Here is a 17,500-nt window from a genome sequence, read left to right on the forward strand (position 1 = left end):
ATGCCAGTGATAAGGTAAGAATAACAGTAATAACAACAACAGTGATAACAATGATAATGCTGATAATCATTACAATCGTCCACGTCGTCCTCGTCGTCGTTGTTATTGTTATTATCATCCTTATTATAATCACCCTTACGGTTATTATAATCACCAGTGTCAAAATTACCACTGCTATCATTATCATTATTGGCGTTATTATTATTCGTGTTACGAATATCATTATTTCATTATATGTATACGACAGTTTTAAGGACCTAAAAAAAGAAGTATCATATGCAGTTAAATGGGGTTAGATGTTATAGGTAGAATGATCTGCTAATTTTGTTTGCGCGTTTCTCCAGTGTAGAACACGCGAAAGCGACATTTTAATATCCATGTCGAAAGATAAATAGTTCAATATCCCCTTCTACCGAGACGGCACGACGCAAGAAATTCAATATGACATACAAGTTCAACACTTAAATTTTCATATCCCCGCCGAGTGGCAGAGGAAAGTCCTTCAAACAAGTACAAGAGTTGGGCTGGTCTCTCGTGCTCCGTCGAGCATCAACATTTTATAAAAGTTGGTGTCACTGGATGTGGTCCAGCTGCTCGTAGTTTCCATCTGTGAGTGAGAGTAAGTGAGGAAGTGGACGTTGCCGCGCATGGGAGACACATCGATTAGCGGCGAGGCGCGCCGCGCCGACCACCGCGATGGGGAGTGTGCTTGTTCCGTTCGTAATCGTAAAACTATGGTCGAATTGCCATCGAGGGTTCATTCTGCATGTAAGGAGGGGAGGGAGAAGGGGGGAGTGTTGAGGGAGGGAGGGAGGCAGGGAGGGAGGAAGGGAGGGCGGGAGTCGGCGTGAGGCCGACTGTGTCGGTCGGGCTTCCCCTCCCTTTGGCCTGGCCGCAGCCTGTTTACCTAACCCTACAGCCCGTTCCGATAGTGTAAGCTGCGCCATCATGCGCGAACTAAAAGTCACTCTTTCTATGAATCCAGCATACCTTGTCGCTTTAAAAACAAGGTCATTATTAATGAGGTCGCGCGGTTGTCACCGACTTTCCCGTGAGCACAGAGTGGGGAGGGAAAAAGATAGCAAACCGCATGCGCGCAGCCTCCACGCAGCGTTGCCACTCGCGTGCTGTCCTAGATTTTACTCACTCTGTATATAAGGCTGATGATGTAATGGTGGTCCTTGTCAGCCGTTTAAGGACACAACACCTATTAGAGCGTTGCCTGCCATCGATCAGCAGGCAGAATAGCGGTGGTGTTGTGGCAGCGGGGCGCGAGAGGCGGCATCCGGTGGTGCTCGGAGAGGTCGGTGGAGGCGAAGGCAGGGAGCGATGCTCAGTACGTGTCAGGCGGCCCACACGACCTGCCTCCCCGCCGCTCCTCGTGCCCCTCGCGCTACCCTGCAGGGGCGTCAGCACACGCTCGCTAGGACTCAGAGGGGCGTGGAGCTGGTGAGAGGTGTCCCGCCGTGCTCATGTTGGTGCCAGGGTAGTCATGGATGAACTTGTTGGAAGGAAGGGATATTGTTATATTGGTGAAGATTCTTATTTTATTGAAAAGTAAATTTTTGTGTTTTTGATATTATCATAGCAAATAAGTATTTGTGTGTTTATACTTCCGTGGTTGTGTATTTCTAGAAAGTCTGTAAGTTCAGTGATTGCAAAGTGTGTAGTGTGTTCAACTCTGAAACTAGATAGATAAACAGGTACACGGAGTCGTGCGTGACGCCCTATGAAGAGGGCAGTGATTCGGGAGAGCGTGAGGTCAGAGGGTGGGCGTGGACGAGGCAGGAGAGGAGGAGTGTGAGGTGAGCGTGGCAGCAGGTGAGCGTGGCACCTGCCCTGGGGAGGCTGAGGCACCTGGCGGCGGCGGTGTGAGGCCCTCGTGCCTGCTGCCCTCCGCCATGGATCAATAGCCGCGCTGCCCACCGTGCGAGGCGCCCCCGGGAGACCCGCACCTGTGTGCTCCTGCTGCCGCCCCCGCGCCACCACGGGTGTCTGGTCAGGTGTGGGTGTGCGGGCGCGCTGCCATGACTACTTCCTGCCCCAGACAGGGCGAGTAACGCCAAGAGGACTTGCCAAGGCTCGAAGTTGAGGGTCCGGCCGGCCAGCTCCAGCGACGCGGCAGCAGCTGCCCCACAGGACCAGAGGTATCAGGGCCCGAAGGGAATGAGGCGCAGCAACCAGCCCCCGATGGATCTACCGCGGGAGTACCACGGCGGCCCACCCGAGCACTACCGCGACCACCCTCCTCCAGCCTACCGTCAGCACGTCACCCTCGAACATTTCCGCCCCGCCACCAGCATGGACCTCTACCGACCTGCCACCTCGCACGCCGAATCGTATCGGTCTCAGGGTGCCTCGGGCAACCAGCCCGACCCGTTCCGCTCGGGGTCGAGCGCCGGGTCTGGGGTGCCATCGTACCACGTGTGCACTTCGTCAGCCGACAGCTTCCGGCCAGTCAGCAGTGGCCACACGTTCCACCACAGCCCGAGCTGCCCGCACACCACCTTAGCGGGCCACGGCCCCAGCCACGACCCCTTCCACAGCTTCTCCGGGGACATGTGTCGCAGTTTAGGAGGCAACGGCCATGAGGGATACAATGATGGCACTCTGCAGGCCCGCCCCCACGAGCACCACCACCACGACCCCTACCACCGCCACCCATCACCTCAGGACATGGCCGGGTCTCGGGGACACATCGCCGGCCCTCAGGCTCCAGATATGTATCGCGACCTTCCGCCGCTGATGCCCCACACTCCACACCATCACCACCACCATCACCACCATCATGCCCCACAGCAGCAGCATCCCCCTCGCCACCTGGTGCGTCACACATCTAACATTGACCGGCACACTCTGGAGCGACACAGGGCCAATCTGGAGTCTCGCGGGGTCCTGGAACCCCATCAGGAAGTAGCCAGCCCTCGGGACCCCCTCGGTCCCCTCCTGCTCGAAACGAGGCCCCACCACACCAGCAGCGCCCCCGACATGTTGCGCCACCACCGCTCGGTCCCGGACATGTATGCCACGTTACAGGCCGAGGAGCAGGCCGCGGAAGACCAGCACACGTACGGCGAGGGATGCCGCCTCCGTCGCCAGCAGTCCGTGAGCAAAGAAGGAACGAGCACGTCGGGCAGTGCTGCCTCGGAACCCTCTGCCCGGCCTCGGGCTCGTCCATTCGGTCTGCAGCGCCAGCATTCCTTAGGACAAGAACTGTCGCGGCCTTTCTCCAGCGATTTCCGGCCACCGCGCGAGCTGAGGAATGTGCAGCAGGACATCACACGGTCGCAAAGCAACGCGCTGGACCTCGCCAGGGCAGGGAGCGTGGGGGGGCTGGCCCCGGACATCCGACGATCACGAAGCAATGCCCAGGACATGTGTCGAGGGGCGAGGGCGGGGAGTGAGGGCCGAGAGATCCGCCACGCTCACTCGACGCACGAAATCCCCATCGCACACTCCCCGCGCTCCAGATCCCCGCGCTCACACCAGACTCCACTACCCGATGTGTACCCGGACCCGGCCCGGACCTCCTCGGGGGGCTCCAGCGGACCCTCTCCACCGATTCCCCCGGGCCCGCCGTCGGAACCCGCCCGGGCTGGTGGTGGTGGTGACTACCCTCGCCAGCACTTGGCTTATTGCGAAGTAGCTCGTGCCCAACAGCAACAGCAACAACATGGTTATTACTTGGGAGGCTCTCAGTCATCTAGCAGGGTGAGTCAGGTCGCTGGGAATAACCACCAGTCCTACCATCACCACTACACGCACCATACATCAACCAACCAGGTCACCCAAGCTAACACCGCCAGACAGCCACTTCGCAACGGTCGACTCAAAGTCAGTTCGGTTCTCCTTAGTTTCTGTTGGTCGTTGGTGACTAGTTGATGTCTTGTGTTAGATCTCGGATGTTCGTGAGGTCTTGAGTGTTTTTAAGTTTCGTTTTCTTCTTTATTGTTATTTTCGCTAGTTCTGTTCATGATTTTTTACTTAGTTATTCTGTTATGTTTATAAAGGTTTCGTCTTAGGAACTTAATTTCAATTATTTTCTATGTTATTTTTTTTCTATGTTTAATGATTGCAACAGCTGGATTTTGTAGTTTGGTGTAATAAGCACAAGCGTCTAGGGTAAGTGTCTGAGTGTTAGAAGCACGTCTGTTTAATGGTGCCAGTTAGTTTATAAAGAACTAATCAGTGTTTGGCAATGTTTTGATGTCTTCAGGATTAAGGCTTAGACAATAAGAAATCTGAATAAATGTATTGGTAGAAAGGGAGTACCTCAGAAGTAACGAATGCACTCTACGGGATCAGGCATTAAAACGAATGGATAACAGATGTGTGTAGAGAAACGCACGAACCCACAGCACGCACGTGTGCATACGTTCACACATACACGCACGCATATAAACAACACCGTCCACATACACACATGTGGACGCAGGCCGTAAATATATGCACACAGACTTGTAGACACATGTACACAAATACCTAAACGCATGCATACAGGCATGTATACACATGTACACGGATGACTAGACACATACAAGCATATGTGTACACACATGCACACACATACCTAGACACGTGGTAGAAAAACCCACAATGTAAAACTAGATTTATTGAAAGTGAGACTACAGTTTCCAGACATATCCACATAAACGCGTATACGCATGTAAACACATACACATAGATACCTAGACCACATGCACACACACACACACACACACACGCACGCACACACACGCACACACACGCACACACACACACACGCACACACACACGCACGCACACACACGCACACACACACGCACACACACACGCACACACACACGCATACACACACGCACACACACACGCATACACACACGCATACACACACGCATACACACACGCATACACACACGCATACACACACGCATACACACACGCACACACACACACGCACACACACACACACACACACACACACACACACACACACACACACACACACACACACACACACACACACACACACACACACACAGAAAAATAGTAATTATGAGATGACCTACTTCGTTATTTCAACAAGTAGCACCAAGCGTCATGGTGCTACTTGTTGAAATAATTATTCTATGCAGAAGAAAAGGTAACATAAATCCGACAGCTTAGCAGCCCCGTTAACTGCTCTGTCTCTCCCAGGGTGATGAGCAACACAATCCAACGCGAACCCTAAGCCTTGGGAAAATATAAAAAGCCTATAAAAAGCTCCAAGTTTGGCTCGTAAGCTTAATATGAAGTATAAAAAAGTATATGAAGTAAGTTGTAAGTTCGGTTCGTAAGCCTAATGGAGTATGGGAATGGTGTGATTTTATGGCTGTCTGTTGTGAAGGTTGCGTGAGGTTGCGTTGGCAGATTACTTGTCTGTTTAGAACTAGCGCTTGGTTGCTCGGTAGATGTTGCTGGTTTTGTGTTTGTCGTGATTTTGGGCAGTATTATGAATGGGTTCTGTGTATTTGGTTAAAGCTGTGGCTTTGAGAAGTAATATGGAAGATTTGTGAATAATTATGATGTACATTTATATACGCTTATACATTTCTGAGAAGGTTCAATATTTGTCATTGCATGTGTTGGCGGTATTGATTCAGTGTTGACTTTGTTATTTCATTCAAACATGTGCTGCTTAAGTTGATTTAACAACTTTTTTGTTCTTTCCATTCTTTGTGGTATTCTGAATAAAGTCAGATTTGCTTGGATTTTAAAAAAATCAAATGGAAATCTGTCACTGATGCTTTCGTTTGAAGTGTATCCGTGTTTGAGTACTTGTTATAATTTCCATTCATGTACTGTAAGAGAATGGCATCGAAGTATATATTGATATCCAGAGAACAAAGTATCTCAGATTGTGGCTTTGATAGTAAAATGTGGGTGGACAGATCCGTAGACTCATTGGTACAAGTATGTACCTCTATTGGGTATCGTATACATATGTATGCAGTGAAATCCATGCTGAATTCTAGATATTATTTATCTATAAACAACAGGTATACCAATGAATTATATATATATATATATATATATATATATTACATCTGAAATAGACGTAGTGGTCATGCTAAAATAACGGAAAGACACTTGATATCAAGATTTTTTTTAAGCAGATATGTATTCGATAGGGTATAATAATGGGAATGGTCAATTATTAATGACAAATCAAATTTTCTTGAGCGTGCAGAGAAGCGGTAAGATGCATGCGCAAGGGGAATAAGAGTGCAATCTTTTTATTCCTATTTAGAATGTATGGCAGGAAGGCACACAGAAACAAAAATAGAAATGGAAGTGTCTGATGGCTACCGCGAGGGTAATGAGTGTGAACTATTTTTTTGTGGAATGTTCACTGTGCTTTTCCATTTTTACCGAAAAAAAATATTATATTTCTAGGTGATTGGATTTTTTTTCTTTCCTTTTTAGAGACCACTGCAGTTTTCATGCAAGGTCTGCTGTTATTCGAAAGTGAACAGCATTTTGTAGAGGGCTTTTAACGTGTGTAGAATAGATAGCGTGAGATGAGCGTGTTCTCAGGGAATGAAGTGTAGATGGGAGCACTTTAAACACGTAAAAGAGAGAAAAAAATGTTTGTTAGCACTGCACAAGAAAAAGTTTGGATTTACAGAATTGCCCTAGTTATTAAGAGTATAAAAGTGTTTAGGCCTTTGCAAAAGGTGTTGGTATTACTATTATTGTCATTATTATTATTATTATTATTATTATTATTATTATTATTATTATTATTATTATTATAAGTAGGAAGGTATGTGTGCCCCCCCCCCCTCTCTCTCTCTCTCTCTCTCTCTCTCTCTCTCTCTCTCTCTCTCTCTCTCTCTCTCTCTCTCTCTCTCTCTCTCTCTCTCTCTCTCTCTCTGTCTCTCTCTCTCTCTGTCTCTCTATCTATCTATCTATCTATCTATCTATCTTATCTATCTATCTATCTATCTATCTATCTATCTATCTATCTATCTGTCTATCTATCTATCTATCTATCTATCTATCTATCTATCTATCTATCTATCTATCTATCTATCTATCTATCTATCTATCTATCTATCTATCTATCTATCTCTCTATCTCTATCTCTATCTCTATCTCTATCTCTATCTCTATCTCTATCTCTATCTCTATCTCTATCTCTCTCTCTATATCTCTCTCTCTCTCTCTCTCTCTCTCTCTCTCTCTCTCTCTCTCTCTCTCTCTCTCTCTCTCTCTCTCTCTCTCTCTCTCTCTCTCTCTCGTCTCATCTCTTTCCCTCTCTCTTCTCTGCCTCCCTCACTTTTTTTTCTCTCTCTCGTCTTTTTCTCTTCTCACTTTTCTGTATCTCGAAATCCTCTGTATTCTCACTTCTTCATTACAACTCTCTTCCTTTTCTTTCTATTCTCTCGCTTCTCTTCACATTTCTTTGTACACCCCCGCCTCTCTCTCTCTCTCTCTCTCTCTCTCTCTCTCTCTCTCTCTCTCTCTCTCTCTCTCTCTCTCTCTCTCTCTCTCTCTCTCTCTCTCTCTCTCTCTCTCTCTTTTTCTCTCTCTTCCTTTATTTATTCATTTAGGTGTTTCCGTATAACCAGATATTTAGCAAACTGAAGCAATTACGTTTGGTCTCCAGATGCAAACTTTCAAGAGATTTACTTGTCAACACTAATATGCAAGAAGGTTCGGATCGGTCATTTGTTTTTGCTAACCGAGATAGGTGAGAGAACTCGGCTAATTAGTTGTAGTAGATGTTCTGTGCTGAAAAAAGGTCAGCTTAATTGACCCGCTGAAGGGAAACGTAGCGGCTTGAATTTTGTGTATAATATTTTTTCTGAGGTGAATGACATTATAAATAATAATAATGGGAGTTATATAAAAAAAAAATCGTGAAATCGAGACCCACTGGCTTGATGATAATAAACAGAGCATACAATGATATACACAAAACATACTGACTTTTCTTTTCATTTTCTTTTTTAATTAGCTATACTCACAATGTAAGAAAATGTGTAGTGGCAGTGGACCGCATATCACACACATTGCGAGTATATCACCTGACCAGCATATCAGCCGTGCAGTGTATATTCAGCTGAGCCATAATGCAAGTGAACATTGGAGCAAAATGGGTTTTATACAACAGTATAAAGTTACATTATCTGTCTCGCAAGGGCTGCGCGTGATGGGGACCCACACGCACCTCTGGGTCAGGCCAACTTCTTTACTCAGTGGAAATTTTGGCCCGTTTCTTCTTCTTTTTCGTTTTCTTTTTCTTGTTCTTTCTTACTTCTTCTCGTGAGCTCTTGTTCTGATATCCTTTTGGTGGATTATTTTATTTTTGGTTTTCGTTTGTATGGGGATAGTGCGGTAGGGGGTTGGTATGGAAAAGTCTCCTTCACTGTTTTGATTTATGAATATTTTTTTTTTTGTATGTCTTTCTGCTCGTTGATCTCTCCGTGTTTATTTGGTAGAATGAAATTTGCTTAATGCGGATTTTGGAAGTGGTAATGGCGGTGGTGTTGTTATATTAGTGATATAATCGCATGCTCTGTATTGACGAGACGGCACCAAGGTTATAAGTAAGGCTCTTTTTAATTTTGTCCTTGCAAGTTTTGGCCTATCTTTATCATTTGAATTAAAGAAGGAAAAGCAAACATACCGTTACCCCAACTTTCTCTCTCTCCTATCCTTATCACATGCAGTTTCCGGGACCAAATATGTCGAAGTTTTTTTTCCCAAGTTTGGAGAGATAGCATTACCGCGCCGAAGTGGTTGCTTTAAAGTTATTGCCTTGCTGCTCCACACGTTGACCCCGACTCTGAAATGTATAATTACAGACGTTATTCATGTAGACTTGGGATTGGTTGCTGGAATATTTGGTCTAAATAAATTTTGTCACTGTTTTTACTCACTGCTAGGCTTTGTGTAGAAATTTAAATGACTATTGTTTTTGTTATGTTCTCATCTCAAATCTTCGTCATGCTTCTGTATTTGTATATGTAGCTGTTGTCGTTATTGATGTTGGTGCTGTTGCGTTGCTGTTGTTATTAATGTCACTCATCATCAGTCACCACTATTACTATTCGCCATCCATCGTTACTATTATCAGTATTTTTAAACAATATTTCTAATTCAATATATTACTATTATGCTGTCAAGTGTAAACATCACATTCCTGTTTGGCGTTGATATACGTTGTGTCTGACACTCAAATGTGCACACACATTTGCACGCACGCGCACATGCATCATCTGTATAATAATGATGGTAATAGTCATAAGGATAATGATTATGATATTAATAATAGTGCTAATAATAACTATAATGTTAACGATGATGATAAGATAATAATGATAATAATAATGATCATGATAATTATTATAGTAATGATAATAGTAATGATGATAATGATAGTAGTAGTAATAACAATAGGCCTGATAATATTGTTGATAATGATATATCTCTACTACTACTACTACAACAACTACTAGTAATAACAATAGTTTTAATCAATCCAATTTTATATGACTGTTCTATCAAGCATGATATATGTAATTTTAATTTATACATTACTTAGTTATGTAAACACACACACACACACACACACACACACACACACACACACACACACACACACACACACACACACACACACACACACACACACACACACACACACACACACACACACACACACACACACACACACACACACACACACACACACACACACACACACACAACCATTCTTTTGTTTGACCCCTTAATACATGAAATGGAAATAGGTAGCTGAGCATGAAAATTGTATATTTTCTTATACATACACGCATCCTACAAAAACTATTATTGCATATTGTCTGTTGAGCAACATTGTTTTTATGCCATTTTCTCATTTTTGTACCAATTTTCGCCATTCTATTTCTCTCTCTCTTTCTCTCTCTCTTTCTCTCTCTCTCTCTCTCTCTCTCTCTCTCTCTCTCTCTCTCTCTCTCTCTCTCTCTCTCTCTCTCTCTCTCTCTCTCTCTTTCATATGAATGTTTGTGTTGTGTTGTGTGCGTGTGCGTGTGCGTGTGCGTGTGCGTGTGCGTGTGTGTGTGTACGCGCGCGCGCATATTCACATGGGACATATAGAGATAAACATATACACGACAAGTTTTGTCCAAATGTCTAGTTACCTTAATCCTCTTTGTAATGGCTTTTTTAATATCAATCGTTATAGTTGTCAATATGCTTGATATCTATAATGTTTATACCTAAAATGTTTGTTTTGATTATTGGATTCTTTTTATTTTAACTGTTCTTACTTCTGCTGTACAGAATCGAGAAAGAGAAAAAAATGCAGCGAGGGGGTGGGAAGATTAGCACGCACCTTTTGAACCCTCTGCTTTGAAGGTTACATTTAAAGATGATGACCTTATTTTTTTTTACATCCAGCATATGTAAAACATGTATGTTATTTTTGTGACATTGCTCGTGGGAAAAGTGTTCATGGTTTTATGAACACCGAAGATATTTGAAGATGCGCTGCTGGTTTACATACCTATGGTGGCCTCCTGGTTACAATTCTGTTCAGTCGACCTGTTACTATTGTAATTGTTACTGCTACAACTACTAATTTCTGTTGCAGTTACTGTTATTATTATTACTGTTGTTAATACTACTAATGTTATTTTTTCATCATCATCATCATTATTATTATTGTTGTTGTTGTTGTTGTTGTTGTTATCATTATCATTGTTATCATTTTATTGTGTTAATGTCTTGATGTGCCATGATGAGAACTGAGGTGGTAGGCGGGGAGAAGTCTGGCATTTAATGGTCCACGAACCACAGGATGATTGTATGCACGTCCTAACCCGACAAAGTATTTGGAGAAAGGTCACTGTGTATACAATGTTGCCTCGCTTTATTTGTGCGCTGGTTTCCAATGTCTCATTATTTTTCCTACGTTGTGTAATACATGCGTACATTATATATATATATATATATATATATATATATATATATATATATATATATATATATATATATATATACACATATATACATATATACATATATACACACACACATACATACATATATTTGTGTGTGTGTCTGTGCATATGCATATGGATATGCATCTGTCTCTGTATATGTGTATATATATGTGTATATATATATATATATATATATATATATATATATATATATATATATATATATATATATATATATATAACGTGTATGTGTGTGTGAGTGTGTGTGTATGTATGTATGTGTGTGTGTGTGTTCATTGTATATGTATATGTATATATATATATATATATATATATGTGTGTGTGTGTGTGTGTGTGTGTGTGTGTGTGTGTGTGTGTGTGTGTGTGTGTTCAATTTATGTGTAAAGAAGAAGAATTTTACGTGGGTGTGGAGAGTGAGATTCTTTCCTCGCATTTGAAAGTAAATTGACGCACTGATTTTTTTCCCCTTTTTTCACTGCATAGAACTCAGACTGAATAAAATTTTCTCGTAGGAAATGCAGTGCTTGTTTGTGTATGCTTAGTGTCCTCTTCAGAATTATTTAAAATCGAACAACATTTACCAATATGGCCATGTGTATGCTAAACTGTAGCTTTTTTTGCGGTGGGGGTTATGGCGGCTTGGCTTGGCTCGGGTTGTGTTTGTGTATGCATGAAAATTATGATAAAAATATATAATGAGGTTGGTAGCGATAAACAGTGAATTGATATAAAAGAAAAACAAGATCGGCTAGTAGTTTGACCTAATTATATTATGTCACTGTACCTGATTCTTTAATGATCATTTATTTCTTTGCTTATATCGTACTGCTTGTTATGTCAACGGATATATATTTTTTTTTTATGGATGAGAGAGAAGGTGATACAAAAGCCATCCTATTTTTCCTATGCCTTTTTAAGGTGGGGGATGAATGGGTATTGTTCCCTTTGTGTTCACCCGCCGTACCCCGCTTTTAAGGTTTTCAAATTTCTCGCCAGCTGAGTGTGTTCTCACGTGATTTAATAGATTAAGCCAATTTGAAGGTGGTAATTGTTTGGATGTGTGGACTCTCGCCGGCCACTCTGCGGTGTGCCTGGGTGGGGAACGCACTTGCCGCGCCGCACCAAACTTTCGGGACAGAGTTAAAATAAATTTGGTTCCCGGAACGTGGCGGGCATGCGGGGCCTCGGCTGGCCTTGTATTTTTCATTCCTTGGGCGCGGAATGGGGGAGGGGGGGGTGGCTGGGGGGGGTCTTTCTCCGCTTCCTTCTTTCCCTTTTCTTCTTTCGTGCTGGGTTTTTTTCTGGTTGTATGTATTCATTTACTGGATTGAATAATCCTTGCTGACTTATTATTATCTGACTTATTATTATGTAAAAGAGTAATTGGTTAATTTCATATATATATATATATTTATATATATATATATATATATATGTATATGGAAGTAATATAGTATAGTCACCAAGTAGTTCATGATGATTCACGAAACTTCTCATTAGCATACCAGATGTTTTATTACCTACTACTCCCTGTATACTAATGCACAGTCCGTTCGGTTTCGCCTGCGATGCTTAGAGTACAAGGCTGCTGCAGTTAAAAAAGAAAAAAGAAAAAAAGGAAACAAAAAAGTATCGCGTCTTTCTGAACCTTTACAGTCTTGCCTCATTTACTCAGGGAAAAGAGTGTACCCGGACGACACAGGCTGGATGTTCCTTGCGGAGTTCTAAGGAACATTTCTGTAAATCCAAATATATCTTTTGCTGTAAAAAGCGATGCTGCATTTACTTCGCTCATGTATATTCTTGGTGCATGTTCGTTACTGTTCAGGTCATATATTAAGTATATATTTGTTCCCTCTTATACAAAAGTATCTGTATATTTTTCTTCGTAAGGATGTACTTATCATTATTGGTATACGTAATATAAAACAAAGTTACATCTATATTTTTTGCCGACAGAAATCCGTAAATATGAAAGATCTGCATTTGATTAACAGGTATAAAGATTGCAATAAAGATAAGGGTAGCGCTGTCATATTCAGACTAAATCGATTTCTAAGTGAATAGTAAGCAATCCATCACAAGGAAATAGACCATAAACCCTGAAAATTATCCTGGCACCGTAAAATTCTGTACGAGGTGCCTTTGTAAACGAGCATCCAACATGAATATCCATATAGCCTGTGTAAACACGTCTGGGACTGTGAATACATATACATTTAGAGGCAAGTCCACAGCCTGCAGAATTCAGTCTACATCTGAGTGGGTTCAGTTAGAAGATGATTAGGTAAAGGCGAGAAAGTGTAACGGAAGATTTTAATGGGTACTAGATGAGTGGAGTCTAGTATGAAAAGGATTTTAAAGAGGCTGCGGAAGACATTCCTATGGTAAGGAGTTAAGACTTAGGGAGTTTGGCATCATTATCTGAACGATCGATTTCTTCAAGGATGGCAGGATAGGTGATTTCTTTCACCTTGCTTCGTCTGTGGCCTTTACCTTGTTTATTATTATTATATACAGTTCACTTCGTCTACCTTCTTTCATTCTGCTCAATAAATTCTTTTGTTTTGTCTTGTTCACTTAGCTTCAGTCAAATCCCTTCATCGTGGTCCTTTATTCAACTTCTTTCATCTTGCTTTGTCAACTTCCTTATCATGATTAGTCAGCTTCTTTCAACTGGTTCAGTCAACTTCGTCTATCTTCCTCAGTCAGCTACATTCAACTTGCATTGTTAACTTCCTTTAACTTGTTCAGCCAACTTATTTCATCTTGTTCAATTAACTTCCTTTTATCTTGTTCAGTCAGCTTTCCTTCATTTTGCTCAGTCAACTTCCATCATCTTCCTCTGTTAACTTCATCTTGGTCACTCAGTCTATTTCATCTTGCTCCGTCGACGTACTTCATCTCGCCCCGTCAGTTTCCTTCATCTGGCTCGATCAACTTCCTTCATCTTGACTGATCAACTTGTCATAAGGACTATCAGTCATTGACGATTACCCACAGGTTTTGCATAAGCGGTTAATATCTAGAGTAGTTATGAAGCAGCCCGTTGCTTATTTGTGCTCCAAAAACTTCTCTGTGTAAAGGGGACCCAAGGACTAGCGTTTGAAATCTAAACCCATGTGAATTAAAAGTCTGTCCTGGGCTACAGACAATCGAATTAGATATACATATATAAAATCCTGGAAAGCAGTTGCAAAATGATCATGATAAAAAGAATTCAGAAGGAAGATAAGGCGCATTAGGGCTGAGGGAGGTGAGGTAGGGCGGCGGTGGGCTGAGAGAGGCGAGACGAGCACCAGGTGGCTCCCAGCGGCCCACTAATGCGCCACATTAATATACTGCAGATCCATCTCCTCCTCCTGATACTTCCTGTAAGCCAGGTAATCTCTCTTCCACTCCCATACCTCCTTCGTCTTCTCGTCTTCTCGGTCTCCTACCCCCCCCCCCCTCCGTCGGCCTCCCTGAAGTATTGATCTGTGTTTCAGTCGTCCTTGTAATGGACCTCATTTCGGTCTATTTTCCCATAAACGCGCACGTGCATACAGACACGCCGTTTCCCTTCCTCGGTTTTACGTTTTCCTTCCCTGAGAAAGTGGGACACCGCTTTGGTTTTCACCTTTACGTGTTTTAATGGTAGTTGCGAGGCTTTTAAGATCTATATAAATAACGTTCTCGGATATATTATTGTATTCGGCTCGTATTGAAGCTAGATTTTTTTTTTTTTTTTTCATTGGAACGTCTTCGGTCCTCGTGCTGCTTCTGGGGCAAGGTTGAGTCACTCGCTTCCTGTTGGTGTCCGTCATGTATTGAAGCTGTCGTGTCCAATATACTTTCTCCGCTTCCCCTCACATTGTTGACTTGCCCTTGCTAAGCTAATACGATCCATCCCCTTTTGTGTCTCGGATCATAGCTTCCCTCTCAGTCCATCCTTCCTTCCCTCCATTAGGTTTCTCATAATTCTCTTTCATCATGAACACCTTGCGCAGAGTCATCCTCTTCCCTTGCTGCTGCTCCTTCCTCTTTCGTCTTGTTTCAGCTATTCGTCTTTCGTCCACATCTTTTAAAATGCCGTCTTTGTTTTGTTTTGTTTTTCATCCTGTCTTTCTCCCCCCCCCCCTCTATCTCTCTTCCATCCACCACCTTAAGCATCCTCATTCTCCTTTTCCTTCTCCTTTTTAATTATTTGTCTCTACAATCGTGTTTTCTTTTCCTTCTCTCGCTTTGTTTTACCCTTTCACCTGTTCTCCTGTCCGTGTCCGCCCCCCCCCCCCCAGCCCGTGTCCTCGTTCTCCATTTCCTCCGCCCTCCGTGTCTTTTCTTGCCTATTCCCCTCTCCCCCTCCCCCTCCCCCCTCCCCCTCCCCCGCCCATGTCCTTCCTTCACCCTCCATGTCTGCTCCTGCCCCCTCCATGTCTGCTCCTGCCCCCCCTCCTTCCCCCCCTCCCCGGTCCGTGCCCTCATCTTCTCCTCCCCCCCCTCCGCCCCCTCTCTTGCCCATCCCCTCTTTCCGCCCCCCGCCCGTGTCGCAGGCGCCCCTTCCTCCGCGCACTGCCTGCCGCCAACAAAGACGCATCCGGGGAGAGTCGGCGTTGTATGGAGGTGGACGCCGCGTTTTGTGCCGCGTTCCGGAACACTTATATATCATAGCGATGGCGTGGGGGAACGTGCACGGAACAGGAGAAGCAGAGCTAGAATGAGGGAGAAATTAATGGCTTCCTTTCGTCCCGGGGGAGAATGGTGGCAGTTATAATAGGGTTGCCGCTGTGCACAGCTGGTTCCTGGTAGCCGGTCTTGGTTTGCATTTTGGAGCGGCTTCGGCGGGTGGGGCTGTGCAGGTATTACATACATGTGCCGTCTCCAGATATGCACGCACACACACACACACACACACACACACACACACACACACACACACACACACTCTCTCTCTCTCTCTCTCTCTCTCTCTCTCTCTCTCTCTCTCTCTCTCTCTCTCTCTCTCTCTCTCTCTCTCTCTTTCACCCCTCTCCCTGCAAGCATGAATGCATACGTAAAGTATCTCTCTCTCTGTCTCTCTCACTCTCTCTCCCTCCCCCTCCCCCTCCTTCCCTCTCCCTTTCCCCCTCTCCCTCTCCCTCCCTCCCTCCTCTCCCTCTCTCCCTCTCTCTCTCTCTCTCTCTCTCTCTCTCTCTCTCTCTCTCTCTCTCTCTCTCTCTCTCTCTCTCTCTCTCTCTCTCTCTCTATCTCTATCTCTATCTCTATCTCTCTCTCCCTCCCTCCCTCCCTCCCTCCCTCCCTCCCTCCCTCCCTCCCTCCCTCCCCCTCCCTCCCTCTCCTTCTCCCTCTCTTCCTCGCCCTCCTTCGCCCTCCCTCCCTCCCTCAATCTCTCTCTCCCTCCACTCAATCTCTCTTTCTTTCTTCCATCCCTCTGCCTGCATGCATGCATACATAGAGGACTTGTTGCTGAGAAAAAAAAAAATCCTGAAATTCCTGCGGCTTGGGACTGTCATAAGAAAATTTAAAACTGAGATGTCGGATGCTGCATGCGAAGAAGATGGATATATCATGCAAGGATTGAGTAGCCTTTGATGGATATATCATGCAAGGATTTAGTAGGCTTTGTGAATGACATTTCTAATCACTAGAACCACGAAAACAGGCGACCGTGACAGATCGGCTAATTTGACTTAAGATAGAAATAAAACAATTCACGTGTTCAGTAGTTTTCTTCAGGGAACCGAACGCCGCGAAAAACAGCTCGCGTTTCCTTGCATTTCCAAGTGGAAGCGAAGGAGATGAAGGTGGTAATGGCTGCAGCAATAAAATACAGCGGCGAACGTGAGGTTTCGCATTCGTGGTAAAAGTACGCGGGGCTGATGCAAATAGAACAGCGAAGGGAAGTACAGGAAAACACACGAATATGCCCAAGGCCTTTTCGCTTTATTGCTTCATCAGGACATGATGAAGCAATAAAGCGAAAAGGCCCTCGGTATATTCGTGTGTTTTCCTGTACTTCCCTTCGTTGTTCTACTTGCATTTTGTTCGACATGAATTCCTCAGACACCCATACACGTATGAGCCTCCCCGCCCCCCACCACACACCTACACATAGACCACGATTTATCGACTGCGAAATGCTATCTTGGTTCCCTTCCCTTACCTCCATAGCGACTATTATTACTCGCAACATTAAGGCTCTTGCAGACTTCTTGCAAACTCGGCACGTTAGAGACGTCTTAACTAAGAAAGGGTGAAAAGTTGGTGCGAGAAGAACAAGAAGTTTGCCTTAACAGTGTGTAAAGTTGATTTATCTCGAGAATGTTTATAATGGTTAGGATGTGTCGCGCTTTTTCTGTCTTTCTGCAATCCTGTGTGTGTGTGCGTGTGTGCGCGTGTGTGTGTGTGTGTGTGTGCGTGTGCGTGTGTGCGTGTGCGTGTGCGTGTGTGTGTGCGTGTGCGTGTGCGTGTGCGTGTGCGTGTGCGTGTGCGTGTGCGTGTGTGTGTGTGTGTGTGTATGTGTGTGT

At 44.2% G+C, this 17,500-nt stretch overlaps 1 protein-coding gene across 1 annotated transcript in view; it reads left to right on the forward strand.

The window, feature by feature from the left end:
- Positions 1 to 2,134: 2,134 nt before the first annotated feature.
- The window catches only part of LOC125044578, a 408,101-nt gene continuing 392,735 nt past the window's right edge, over positions 2,135 to 17,500 (forward strand). The window contains exon 1 of the mRNA XM_047641300.1: positions 2,135 to 3,711. Coding sequence (XP_047497256.1) covers positions 2,167 to 3,711 — 1,545 coding nt within the window. The 5' untranslated portion in view covers positions 2,135 to 2,166. The remainder of the gene's footprint in view (positions 3,712 to 17,500) is intronic.

Source organism: Penaeus chinensis, chromosome 3 (assembly GCF_019202785.1).
Source record: "Penaeus chinensis breed Huanghai No. 1 chromosome 3, ASM1920278v2, whole genome shotgun sequence".
Lineage (NCBI taxonomy): Eukaryota > Metazoa > Arthropoda > Malacostraca > Decapoda > Penaeidae > Penaeus > Penaeus chinensis.